The sequence below is a fragment of the Astyanax mexicanus genome, chromosome 23 (assembly GCF_023375975.1).
Source record: "Astyanax mexicanus isolate ESR-SI-001 chromosome 23, AstMex3_surface, whole genome shotgun sequence".
NCBI classification, from domain to species: Eukaryota; Metazoa; Chordata; class Actinopteri; order Characiformes; family Acestrorhamphidae; genus Astyanax; species Astyanax mexicanus.
The window spans coordinates 28,419,390-28,434,057 of record NC_064430.1 but is presented as its reverse complement, the minus strand read 5'-3'; the positions used below and the strand labels follow the sequence as shown (position 1 = coordinate 28,434,057).

General features: G+C 36.4%; 1 protein-coding gene across 1 annotated transcript in view; it reads right to left on the bottom strand.

Annotated features, from left to right (window-relative positions):
- The window catches only part of si:busm1-71b9.3 (blastomere cadherin), a 54,106-nt gene that overhangs the window by 17,163 nt on the left and 22,275 nt on the right, over nucleotides 1-14,668 (bottom strand). Inside the window, exons 9-15 of the mRNA XM_049470892.1 lie at nucleotides 7,202-7,268; nucleotides 6,947-7,119; nucleotides 5,008-5,136; nucleotides 3,529-3,714; nucleotides 3,179-3,423; nucleotides 768-910; nucleotides 460-684 (exon numbers count right to left, since the gene is read on the bottom strand). Of these exons, the coding sequence (XP_049326849.1) occupies nucleotides 460-684; nucleotides 768-910; nucleotides 3,179-3,423; nucleotides 3,529-3,714; nucleotides 5,008-5,136; nucleotides 6,947-7,119; nucleotides 7,202-7,268 (1,168 nt within the window). The remainder of the gene's footprint in view (nucleotides 1-459; nucleotides 685-767; nucleotides 911-3,178; nucleotides 3,424-3,528; nucleotides 3,715-5,007; nucleotides 5,137-6,946; nucleotides 7,120-7,201; nucleotides 7,269-14,668) is intronic.

The window sequence follows — 14,668 nt, the reverse complement described above, 5'->3', positions numbered from 1 at the left end:
ATCATAGCAATTGCAAGTTAAAAAATAATAATGGACTCTAAAACTATACAGTTTATAGTCACGTATATGACCATAACACTTTTTAACAGTAAAGAAAACAAATGGATCATAGAAATCTATGCCACTTATTTTTGAAAATGTCTCATTAGGTGGTCTGAATAAATACTACCTGAAAGGTCCAAATTATTATGTGGAATAATAGTTCATTAAAAACAATTTAATGTATGATTTGTTTTTACTTTTTTACATTAAATAAATAAAAGTAACTATGTAACTTTTACTCAAAGTACATTTTTTAAGTACTTTTTACTTTTACTCGAGGAGATTTTTAGATGGGTACTTTTACTTTTACTTGAGTAGGATTTTAGTAAAGTAAAGGTACTTTTACTTAATTACAATTTTCAGTACTTTTTCCACCTCTGCCTAAAAGATTTTTCACTCCCGATTTTAAAGTCCTACCAGTTTCATTCATCCTGGCGGTCCAGTGGATCCTGCTCTCTCCCTGGAGTTCCACAGTGAACGGAGCAGCAAAACCAGGCCCATCCTTATCCGTCACAGACAGCAGAATTGGAGCCGGATACTTATTGCACACTATGGCCACCCTCTCTTCAATAACAGGAGCGTTATCATTCACATCTCCCAGCTCGATCACAAGGGTTCCTGTACCTGTAGCTGGAACTTGATCTGCAAACGTTTTGAAGGTTTTTAAGAGGATGATGCACCATTAAAGCATTTCCTTCAGACAGAGAACAGGAAAACTGACTTACCATCATCCACAGCCAAGATCAGAACTTTATATTTGCCATCTTTCACAAAAGGAGACTCTCTGTCCATGGAGCTCTTCACTCTGATCAGTCCAGTGTCTCGGTCAACACTCACCCAGCCAGCAGGATCCGTACCTACACCATATCTGAAACACATAGTTTTCAGTTAGAATGACCATAATTTGGTTTTGAAGAAGAGGAACATTGGGGCACACAGATGTCCAACATGCAGAGGCCTGCAGACATAAAGCACCACCAACTCTGCCCTTTATCAACCAAAGTGCCCTTTTGAAACTTCGTTTTTTTTTTAATATATATTATTATTATTATTGTTAAGATTTTACTGAAGCCGGTTTGAAATGATCTTTTGAAAACCTGAGTGATTAAAAACGAGTGAAAACAGAATGCCCTGAAATCGGCTCGCACACACCCGACCTCTCTCTTCCTCTGTCACGTGACCCCGCGCGGTCGCACGCAGCAGCAGTTCAGTTCAGCGAGTCTTCAGCACAGCACGCACGCCAACAGACAGGCTTCTTCTCCCCCGTGTCCCACCAGCCAGGTAACATACACATCAAGTAAAATCCTACCGTTTTGCCCTCTAAGCCCAACGTGAAATCATTTTGTTGTGCAGTAAAATGTCTCATACAGCACCAAACTACTGAGCATCTTTAGCCGAATGGTCACCAGATACACTAGCCGCTCTAGCCCAAAATCAATGATAGATAACGTGAGGACGACCACATACAGCCCTGGTTCAGGACTGATTTGCTTGGGGGGGGGGGGGCATGTTGATATTCATGTAGAAGTATTTTTTTTTATAATGAAGTGTTTCACGTGAGCTTAAAAGTGCCCTTTTTCACCCCTGAGCACTTGCTCCCCAAAATGTCTGTGCACGCCACTGCCAACATGGTAACGATGTTGTGACTGGGGGGCAATCTAGGCTAGTATTGAGGTAAAGGATAGGCAGAGGATCTGCAGTTTGTAAAACAATGTGTGAGAATTTTAAATAAAATTGGAAAATGATTGGACAGGATTTGCATAGTTCTCCCTCTACAGCCCATAATATTATTAAAACATCGAAGGAATCAGAAATGATTTTAGTGTGTAAAGGGTAAGAGCACAAGCCTAAGCTGAACCCTCATATCTCACAATTACAGCATCTACAAACATGATTGCCTCTCATTTCTCACAATCAGTGCTGCTTCCTAATTGGACAGGTTGATTTCACAGAAGTGTGGTTGACTTGGAGTTGTTTAACACATTATTATTATTATTATTATTATTATTATTATATTATTAATTATATTATTATATATTGAGCAGTGTATATGTCACACAGGACCACAGAGGAGGATCCAAATGCAGATTTATTAACAAACAAACAGTAAAGGTCCAGGCAAACAAAGCAGGCAAGGGATATCCAAAATCAGAGTAGTAAATACAAGCAAATGTCAAAAAATCAGGTAATCAGAGGAAAATACAGAGCGCTTCGAAATGCAAGTGTAAAACAGACTAGTCTATATATACACACTAGGCATAGTAACACAAAGAAACGGAACTAAAACTGGGGTGAGTGCGACCTCCTGAGGCGTGGAGGTGCAATGCCTGGGTCAATGGTAACAGTATATGTGTAACATATATGAATTCAACATATAATACCATATGAATGTCAGGGAGAGCAGGCAAGTAGACGAGGAGGCGGACGTAAAAGCAGGTAAGAAAGATATTTATTAAATAAATAACAAATAAACAAAAAAAAAAACAAGTAAACACGGAACAAAGAAATAAACCAAAACAAACGAGGGGGTAACGATAACATACAACAGGGAGGCTAAACAAAGAAACAAACGAGTAACTGAAACAAGACAAAAGAAAACAAAGGAAATAAACAAGATACAAACAAGGGAAAATAAACCAGGAACTAGAAATAACAAAGAACAAACAAGAACTAAACAGAGAAAAACTAGAAAAAATAAACTAAGGCTATAAAAGTGAGAACAAGAAACTCGAGAAACCGACAGCAAACACTGACACAGGAGGACTATTAAACACAAGGGAAGTGGAAACACCTGGAGCTAGGGGGCGGAGCTACAAATTGGCACAGGTGAATGGAAATGTACTGGGGAAGAAACACGGAGGAGCACGGGTCATGTGGGGATAACATACAAAGACATGAGAACAGACAACAAAGTCCGGACCTTGGTTCAGTCGGACCACGGCCCGGACTTTCAGGAGTGAAAGCACCCTAAGTAGTTTTGACACCAGTACTTAAAGAGTAAAAAGCTTGAGTTGATACTTCAACTTCTACAGAAGTATTTTAAACCCTAGTATCTATACTTCTACCTACAGAGTAATAAATATCAATACTTAAATTAAAATGTAATATAAATTCTGATACAAAAAGAGGATCTTACGTCACTGTCTGAGTCCTCGCTGTATCTGGATCAGTGGCGGTGTAAACTGTCAGTTCAGTACCAACTTCCAGATCTTCAGGTTTAGAAATGATCTGCTCCACTGGGTCAAACACTGGAGCCTCATTCACATCCTGAACATTCACGATGACTGTGGCAGTGGATGTCTGAAGGGGGTTGGCAAACGGAACTTCATTCTCAGCGATCACCAGCAGAGTGTACTTGTTGTTCTGTTCAAAGTCCAATGTCTAAAAGAAAATCACACAAAGAACATGAACACAACCCATGAAGCTAACGAAAATAAAAACCAGTGAAACCAGGAGTCAGTGAGCCAGTGTTAGACACTGTAGTACCTTAACAGTAGTAATGATGCCCTCCTGTTTGTTGGGTCCTGTGCTAATGCTGAAAAATCCACCATTGTTTCCACTAATGATCCTGAACTTGGCAATCCAGGCAGGAGACTGAGGTTCATCTCCATCAGTCACTGGTAGCTTCACCACCACAGCTCCTACTTTATTCTCTGGGACTGATGTAGTGTACTGAAAGAAGAAAATAGTTAAATAATAATATAATAGCTTTACTATATACATATACAGCCCTGGAAAAAAAGAGATCATTTAAAAACGATGTTGAGTTTCTTTGATTTTACCAAATTGAAAACCTCTGAAAAACGTATAATCAAGAGGAAGATAGAAGATCGCAAGCCATCAAACCACCAAGCTGAACTGCTTGAACTTGTAAAGCAGCATAAAGTTAACCAAAAGCAGTGTGTAAGACTGGTGGAGGAGAACATGATGCCAAGATGCATGAAAACTTTGATTTAAAAAACAGGGTTATTCCACCAAATATTGATTTCTAAACTCTTAAATCTTTATGAATATGAACTTGTTTTTTTTTGCATTATTTGAGGTCTGAAAGCTCTGCATCTTTTTTTGTTATTTCAGACATTTCTCATTTTCTGCAAATAAATGCTCTAAATGAGAATATTTTTATTTGGAATTTGGGAGAAATGTTCAACAATGTTCATTTTACTTAAACATATACATATAAATAGCAAAATCTGATAAACTGATTCAGAAACTAAAGTGGTCTCTTATTTTTTTACAGAGTTTTACATTGGTGTAATGAAATTTAATTTAAGACTTTTCTGTGGAATTGTTTCAATAAGCCTCTGCAATGTCACAAGATTTATTTCAATCCAGTGTTGCTGGATTAATTTTTCACCAAGGTCTTGCAGCAGCATTGATGATGGTAGAGTCTGACCACTGCACAAAGCAGCTCTTCTCCATCCAGCACATCCCAAAGATTCTCAATGAGGTTAAGATCTGGACCCTGTGGTGAACTCTCTCTCAATCCATGTGTAAAAATGATGATCTCATGCTCCCTGAACCCTGAACTCTTTCACAATTCCAGCCCCATGAATCCTGGCATTGTTATCTTGGAATATGGGCGTGATCATCAGGGAAGAAAAAAATATTCCATTGATGTAATAAGCTGGTCTGTATTCAGTATATTCAGGTAGTCAGCTGACCTCATTTTTTCAGCACATACTGTTGCTGAACATAAACCTGCAGACCAACTGCAGCATCAACCCAAACCCCACATCATTTACTTACTTAAATCCAAGTGGCAACACCCAGAGGGAGCACGACCAGTTGTGCTCTCTCGGACTCTGGCTGCTGATGGTGAAGCTGCATTACCCGAGAATCGAACTGCCGATACTCAGAGTGAGCTCTGAATTTAAGGACTTTTAAGACATTTTAATGATCTGCGATCATCCTGTATATAACAGTTTTTTTCAGTAAGTCATAAATGTTAATTAAAGGTCTTACCAAGGTCTTTTCAAACTTGGGTGCGTTGTCGTTGCTGTCCGTTACAGTAATAACAGCCGTTCCAGTGCTGATGAGGCCATTACCAGCTAAATCTGCAGCTTGGATCAGCAAGGTGTACTCAGGATAATTCTGGAAGAGATTATGTTAATGACAGGAACTGCTTCATTACCTATATTTCAATAATTATTTATTATCTCTTTATTTATATTTGTTAAAGTTCAGACAATTATGTGAAAATGTTTTAGTAGAAAATGTGTTCTGAAAAATAGTATAGATAACCATGAGTATAGAAAACAAATTATTTGTAATTCGTTACTTGACACCTCTGCCTGGCAGTAGACTCCACTCATGCTTTCCAGAAATGCACCAGAATCTTTATATCCACTACATAGATGGAGCTCACCCCATATTTAAAATTGGAAAATTTCTCAGCTTGTTGGAGCATTTGGGCTACTTTCACACAGCAGGTAAATGTGACCCAAATCGAATTTTCTCATTAAATCCAATGTTTATTTCAGGCTGTTCTGACATTCGTTTGAACAGTCTGTGCTGTGTAACTGACGCACACATGTGCACACAGCTGATGGCACATTTCCTATTTCTATTACAGTGGTATAAAAAAATTTGGGGAAAAAAGCTGTATCATATATCAGATGAACACAGTGATATATGAGAAGTGAAATTAAGTTTATAAAGGATTTACAGAAAGTGTGCAATAATTCTTTAAACTAAATTAGGCAGGTGCATACATTGTGGCACCCGTCTTAATTAATTGATTTGAATACCTTTAGCACTAACTATTAAAACACAAAATTTGTTTAGTAAGTTCAGAAACCCTTCACCTACATACACAGGTGAATCCAATGATTAGAAAGGGTTAATGTGGCCAATTGCAAGTTTTTCTCCTCTTTGCATCTTTTCTGAAGGAAAGTGAAGAAAAATATGGGACCCTCAAAACAAAACTCTTAAATGACCTGAAAACAAAGATTGTTCAACATCATGGTTTAGAGCAGGGTATTTAGTCCAAGGTCCGGACCATCGCCCGTGAGGTTGTTTGATCTATGATAAAAATATATATATAATAATAATAACATGCCTCTCTGGACAGATTTTTGTACATTCCTCCCCTGTCTCTCTCTCGCGCTCAGTGTGTCTTTTTGTGTCGTTTTTCTGCCAGTTCTCGGGCTCCCTATCTCTTCATAAAGGCGGATTTCCCCGGCCGTGTCCCAGTCCACTAGATGGGGGGGGCAGCAATCTGCACAGATCTGATTGGCAGAGGGGAACATTTGGTGGTCTGTGCGTTTACTACGCCACAAAACACACACTGCAGCGATGTGATGCGTCTTTCGCGAGGCGAAGCGAGCACAGTAAAATTTGGTGGTGGTTCATCATGCTGTGGAGCTGTGGGACCAGTGCAGGTACTGGGAAACTTGTTAAAAGTCTCATGGATTCCAGTCAATATCCACAGATTCTTGAGAACAATGATCAAAAATCAATGAAAAAGTTGAAGTTAAAGCGTCAGGGCTGGATACTTCAACAAGACAACGACCCTAAACTCTAAACACTGCTTAAAATCTACTAAAGCATTCATGCAGAGAAACAAGTACAACATTCTGGAATGATCATCTCAGTCCCCAGACCTAAATATTATTGAAAATCTGTTCTGTGATTTAAAAAGGACTGTTCTTGATCAGAAACCATCAAAACTGACTGAACTGGAGATGTTTTGTAAAAAAGAGTGATTCAAAATACCTTCAACCAGAAGCCAGACTCTCATTGGAAGCTACAGGAATGGTTTTGAGGCTGTTATTTCTGCAAAAGGAGGGGCTACTAAATATTAATGTATTTAATAATTAAGAATTATTGCACACTTTCTGTAAATGGAAATTATCAGGGGTGCTCAAACATTTTATACCACTGTAGTTGAGTGTGCTCTCACCTCTCTGTCCAGCCCATCAGAGTTCACTCTAATCCCTCCAGTAATCGAGTTAATGATGAACATGTTTGGATCTGGCAGTGGTGGAGTCTGACTGATGATGGAGTATCTGACGTCTGCATGGTCAGTTTCAGGATCGTCTGCATCAGTAGCTGTGACTGTCATGAACTCAAATCCTTCAGAGAGAGAGAGAGAGTAATAAAGACCATGATAAATGAGACATTTTTCAGTGATAATTATCATGATCAATACAGCTACCTCTAGTTGAAGCTTCTGGAACACTGCCAAGGAAAGGGTTTTGGGTGAAGATGGGCTTGTTATCATTCTGGTCGATCACATTGAAGATAATCTCCATAGGATCTTCTTTAATCTCACTATCAGCTGCAATCGAATGAACCTGAAGCTAAACACAACAAACATACACATGAGTGTTAAACGAGTTTTGGTTATTTTTGTAGGAATTTGCATGATTTAAACTAGCAGAACTGAAAAAAGTCTCTTACCACATATTTGTCTTTGGTCTCTCTGTCTAGAGGCTTTGTTACACTGAGCCACCCAGTGTTTTTATTAATGGTGAAAAGTCCCACTGGAGGCTGGTCTGCTCCTTCACCAGTGATGCTGTACACCATCTTAGTTTCCTTAGCATGACTGGACTTAATCTGGACAGTGTGGGTCAATTTAATACAATATACAACAGATAAGGTGGAAAATTCTCGGTTTAATTTAGAGATAATCCACACATACCTGCCCTATCTCCTTTGGGAATGGGCCCCTGCGATTCTCTAAAAAAGAGATTGGAGGAATGATCCATTCTTGCTTTGTCCTCCCCAGTCCTGCTGAAGATCAGACACAGGACACAAACTTAAAGGACCAATATGTAACTCATTTTCAGTAGTTGTCAGCTCTTGTCAGCACGGCTTCAGCAGTTCGTTCCTATTTTAAGTGTGCAGGCCATCCCAGGTTTTGTGTTTGTTTTGTCTGTCTCTGACTCCGCCTGCTGCTCGTTCCCCAACACTAACTCCGCCCACCGTGGTTGCCAGCACTACAGCGGCGCAGCACAGCAAAGGAGCTTAGCTAGCAGAGCTGGTTCACTTAAACCTCAGCTGCTACAAAGCTTAACCCTTGTGTGGTGTTCATATTTTTGTTACTCGTTTACTTTGTTACTTAATTGCAATTTACTTGCAATTCACAAGCTTGCTTCACCTAAATTGCAAGCAATATAAACAGCTTACATGGTTAATATTTGCCTTTACCTTTCTTATGTTACATTTCTTTCAAAAAGTGCTACTCTTTTTTATTAGTTTTTTAATAAAATGTAAAAGAAAATGAATTAAACTCAAGATATGGGTAGAACATTTGTTTAGTTTCAAATCTACAAATGAAGCAATGTTTATTAGCCCTTGGCCAAACATACAGTATGTAATATAAATGTGTAGGGGGGGGGGGGGGGTGTACAGTGTGTGTTTATTCGAAAATGTGTTTTGATATATGTTTTTCACAAAAAATTAGCCAATGCCAATGAGTTTGAGTTAGAAAAAATATTTTTTTAGTATCATTTGATGAAAAATGAAAACGGGTCCCACAGACTGGAACACCACACAAGGGTTAAAAAGCCTTAGCATGTCTCAAAAAAGCTCAGTGACTAAAGAAGGAATATAACAAGAGTGAATACTGGCAGTGAGTTCGAACGGTGGAGACTTAGAGCTCAAAAAGACACAAGACTGACCCAGAGCTGCTACTTTTCTCCTGAACAGGTAATATAACTGGCTAGCTAATTCAGGAGCTCGTGCGGTCCAACACCGCGGAGCCGGGGTCCGACAATTCGCGGCACCGCGGTCCGGCACACCGAGGAGCTTTAGCTTTCCCTCGTGTAACACACAGTCAATATAACTCTGGATACTGATTTTAGAAGAGTTTAGAATTGCTGTTTTTCTCCTCTCCTCTTGCTCGTACTCTTAAGATCTCCGCCTCTCCTACTAGTCTTAACGTTGTGTAGATTCAGCCTGCTAAATTTGGCAACCCAAATAAGTTTCGTGACTGGGGAGGAGTGGGCAGAGCAGACTACTCTCTGTGGTGTTTTGAAATTGGACTGCTGTAGCCATTTCACACACTCGCTCTCAGGTCCTACATAACGCACCTTTAAAGCTGCAGTTCATGTTTCAATGCATGTTTTAAAAGTACTCTTCTGCATGCTCTGTGCAATTACACGTTCTCACCAGAGAGGACTGTCACTTTAACTATACGGTAAAAAGAAGTGAAAAACTGCTAAATTTAAACCTTTTTGTTCTTTCTTTAAACGAACATCCAGCAGAACCAAAACTGATTGACATATTACAATAACCTTACAATAAGAAGGTTAAATGCAGCAGCTATTTTTGTGAGGATATGAAAGCGAGGCTAATGGTGCTAAAAGCTAATGCTACAGACTGACTGGAAAGGGGAGTAAAGACAACAGGAGCAAGAGATGCTACAATATGTGGATATATTCCAAACATATACTGTCTTTCAGTGTTTAAAGAAACCCCTTAAATGCTAATGACAAATGTTCACTACTATAAATATATACTATCATAATGAGCTTTTGTGTTTTTACAGTACAAATAAAAATACAGAATTATATTATGAATTGTAATGATGTTGTTGTGTGTGCAGCATCCCCTTGTAACATTCCTGACCCCTGACCTTTTAACCAGAACCAAGTATTATTTCACCAGTTACACCATGTACCATGTAGCATGAAACAGAGCTATATAAAAATGAGCTAAATTAATATAAACATACTTTAGAATGTTATAATGAGGAATTTTAGTAAAACAACAGCTTCCTACCAGAACTTGGCTGTGTTTCTTCTGCAGCTTCCTTTCGCTTGTAGTCATGGTAGGGAGAAACATCAATCACGGTAGCTAACACCTAGAGGTGTGACAGGTAAATCAATCAGCAATTAAAAAAATATAAAGGAGGATTTAAGAAGTTTTATAACTACATTTATATATTTTCTCACCTGAAGAAAGACCAGAAAGAGACGGAAAATCATCTTGCACTCCTGAGCCAGTGAACAGATGCTGTAGAAAGTCAGAAGTGATATGAAACTGCTTACTTGCAGACTTCTTACTTCCTCTTTTTTCACTGTTTACTGTTAATCTGTTCCATATCATGCTCAGCAAACATCTGCACTGTAAACCCATATGTTGTTTGAAATAAAATGAATTAAGTCTGTACATAAAATGTATATTTCTAAATATTACTAAACTATTGTGAGTTAGCTGAACATTTGGCGGCTTTTCCAAGTCGCCAAGTTCCCCAACGGTTCTGTGCTTTTCCACCACAAAATCACTGGTTCCTGGCCAAAAAAGTGGGTGCCGTTCTGACGCCACAAACTTGCTTAAACCTGTGACACAAGCGGCCAAAGGCTCGCAGGAACCAGCGCTGGCTCCAGCAGCAGCACTTTCTTGGTGGAAAAGAGTTTATAATAACTGAATAAAGTCTGTTGCCATTGGCAGCTTTTTTTCCATTGGCTTCTGGCACTGACTATTTGCATACTGGGTGTGTCACCCATTTTCTGACACTCACCATCAGTGTGTAGTCATTCCCCCTGCGCTTCCTTACACACTAAGGAAAATAAGTACAGATTTGTACTTATAATAGTACAAAGCTTGTCGCTGGGGCTGTACTTTATATCGAGGTACAAAGAAGTACCTTTCAGTGAATGTCCTTTTTTGTACCTTTTTTTATGCCAGTAAAGATTATAAACATTATAAACAATATCATCAACTAATAATGTGTCAAGAACTTGATGATCCAAAATTGTCTGGCTTTCAAATAAAAAATATGCAATTAAAATATATATTGTTTATTAGTACAGTGATACAGAATACTGAATGTACCTTTTGTCTGGTTAAATGGTACAAATCTGTACTTATTTCTGTTAGGAAAGACTTTGTACTTCAGAGGAAACACATCTGACCCTGTAAAGACCAATATTGTACCTTTGAGGGTACAATTATGAAGAGTGTACCATTGAATCAAAAAAGTACTCATATCGTTTCTCTGTTTTTTAGAGTGTAGGTAAACTTAAAGATCATATATTATGATTAACTGCTTGGTCTCTGTGTCGTAGGCTGCAAGAAAAAGCATAATTTTCTGATGTTCTCTCAATACTGTTCACTCTATAGCATTTTCTTTACTCATCTAAACTTTTATATGAGTATTTAAAAACATTACTTGAATAAAATCTGAGAGAAAACTAAATTCAAATGTACAAATTGTATTCACCTGACCATCACATTCAAACTGCAAAACACATTGGAAGTATTGATTGTTTTCTATAGGACTTTTAAGTTTTCAGGTTTTTACGCAATTTTCTGGTAAAGTCAACTAACGCATTACCGGTGCCCCTTTAATTTAGAGTTTTTGGCTAAAAAACGATGAAAATATGCAAAGGTTAAATAAAACAGCTTAATGTAAAAATTGCAATTAACTTAAACAGGTAAGATAGAGTGATTGTGCAATAGTTACTTTAACTTAAAAAGTTCAATTTCAGGTAAACCACATTTTACATATCAAGTAGTGGTCTGGTTTGTCCTTTACAATTAAAGATAACCATTTGTTTAACTTCATGCAGTATTATAACTTAATAAAAAACAGAGTTTTGAAAACTCAAATCTCAAAACTCAACAAATTTTCTCAAATGATTTGAGTAGACTTAATTTATTCGGGTTTACAGCAAAAAGTCAAACTCATTTTCACAGAGGGCCACATCGGCATAATGGCTGTCCGCAGATAAAATGAATGTAACTACTCCTTAATGTTAAACAAATCTGAAAGTATTACTTAATAATTCATTACTTAATAATCATTTTAATTTGTCATGTTATAAAATCCACAAACTCCATAAATCAAGAATCAACCTTAAAAAAATTACACTAAACACTTTAGTTATATATATATAATATATTATATATTCTTGACATAATGAAAAGAGGCTTAATTAGTATAAAATCAAAAATTGTAAGCTGCTAAGAACTTGCATCAAACTAATGAGATGCTTTGATTACAGTAAACATTTGTCTGCAAAATGACGACACTGCCGTGTAGTGGCGGTAAGCTGTAACTGCGGGTAACACAATCGACATGCATTTTGGGAAATGTAGTTTTTTGTTCAATGCACTCGTTTGACCTGTTTATTTTTAGACACTAAGCCCTTTCAAGCTCTCACCTTGAGTTTGACACACATGGTTTACAGTGTACTGCAGTATTACAGATAAAAAATACAAATGTAAATAAAAATGTTCATGTTTAAACAGCAGAAACAACTTTTATAGTTTTTTTAATGATTGCAGTAAACTTAAACAGGTAAAGATAGAGCAGTTGTGCAATAGTTACTTTAACTTAAAAGTTAAGTTTCAGGTAAACCATATTTTAAATGTCAAGCACTTGTGGTTTGTCTGTTGAACTTAAAGATCAAAGTTTGTTCAACTCCATAAAGTATTATAAATGACTAAAATTACTGAAATGACTAAATTACTGAAATCTTAATTCATTTAAGGCAACAAAATATCTCAAATGATTTTAGTAGACTTAACTTATTAGAGTTTACAGTATACTGCAGTATTAGTGTTGCCCTTTTTTATATAAAAATGTCCATGTTTAAACAGTTAAATCTCGTGCTAGAGTGGGTAAGATAGACCCTGTTCAGATATTGTGGTGCGGTTTAAAGCAAAGCAATTAGATACGACAATAAACTACAAATATATATGGACAAAAGTAATGGGACACCTGGTCATGCATTGTTTCTTCTAAAAGAATACTAAAAACATTTAGGGTTTTAATTGCCAAATTAAAAATAAATAAGATTAATTCCTTGCTGGCCACTTTATCAGAAACTCTCTACTTAACTTTGAATTTAATACATTTTAGTTTGTATAATTTGCAGTGTTTTGTGCTATTTGTGCTATTCTTAGTGGGAAATTATAAAAAAAATATATATTTCTATATATTGTTTAGTGACAAACTACTGTAAAAAGTGAAATATAAAAAATATGAATTCAGTAAAATTATTCTGATAAAAATCTAGAAATATAGTTTAATATGCATTAAAACTATTGAGAGAATTCAGGTGTTTAATAGCAAATGACTGAAACAAAGTGAAAAAGGTTATTTAGTGAAATTATTATTTAGATTTTTATTGTTGGCATTAAGCCAACACTGTTCCACAGCACTGAGCTGCTCTGATTGGTTCGGAATCTTGCGTGCTGACAGAACTGTGATGTCACTGTGTGATGTCATATATGGCACAGGAGTGACGGAATTCCGTCAGAAACGTTTCAGTTACTGTGCGCTTCACTTGTGTTCGCTGAGTTTCGAGATGTTTCTCCAGCAAGAGATTAACTCTGATCGTCCGCGATCGAATGTTACTTACCGGGGGGCTAAAGACCACCCTTTCCGGCCCCCATTGGTGCGTTCTGGACCACCGGCACCAATGAAGGTACAGAATTTTACACTTTATTAGTTATGAAGATATCAGAGCTTCTTTTGGCTAAGCTAAGTGTGTGTTCTAACATCATGATTAAGTAGTGTGTGTGTGTGTGGGGGGGGGGGGTTGGGGGTCCTCAGCAGTTTAGCCTTTTCAGTTCTTTTTAACATTAAACGACATTATTTTCTTTGTATTGCAGAAACGTCCTCAGTACGTTCCCCAGACCCAGCAGACCTCCACTCCTGATCATCGCCTTAATTACAGTAAGAGTATATTCTTAATTACAGTAAGAGTATATTCTTAATTACAGTAAGAGTATATTCTTAATTACAGTAAGAGTATATTCTTAATTACAGTGAGAGTATATTCTTAATTACAGTAAGAGTATATTCTTAATTACAGTAAGAGTATATTCTTAATTACAGTAAGAGTATATTCTTAATTACAGTGAGAGTATATTCTTAATTACAGTAAGAGTATATTCTTAATTACAGTAAGAGTATATTCTTAATTACAGTGAGAGTATATTCTTAATTACAGTAATAATATATTCCTAATTACAGTAAGAGTATATTCTTAATGACAGTAAGAGTATATATTCTTAATTACAGTAAGAGTATATTTTTAATTACAGTAAGAGTATATATTAATTATAGTAAGAGTATATTCATAATTACAGTGAGAGTATATTCTTAATTACAGTAAAAGTATATTCATAATTACAGTAAGAGTATATTCTTAATTACAGTAAGAGTATATTCTTAATTACAGTGAGAGTATATTCTTAATTACAGTAAAAGTATATTCATAATTACAGTAAGAGTATATTCTTAATTACAGTAAGAGTATATTCTTAATTACAGTAAAAGTATATTCATAATTACAGTAAGAGTATATTCTTAATTACAGTAAGAGTATATTCTTAATTACAGTAATAATATATTCCTAATTACAGTAAGAGTATATTCTTAATGACAGTAAGAGTATATATTCTTAATTACAGTAAGAGTATATTTTTAATGACAGTAAGAGTATATATTAATTATAGTAAGAGTATATTCATAATTACAGTGAGAGTATATTCATAATTACAGTAAGAGTATATTCTTAATTACAGTAAAAGTATATTCATAATTACAGTGAGAGTATATTCTTAATTACTGTAAGAGTATATTCTTAATTACTGTAAGAGTATATTCTTAATTATAGTAAGAGTATATTCTCGGTGGGTCGGACTTATCCTAATTGGTCTT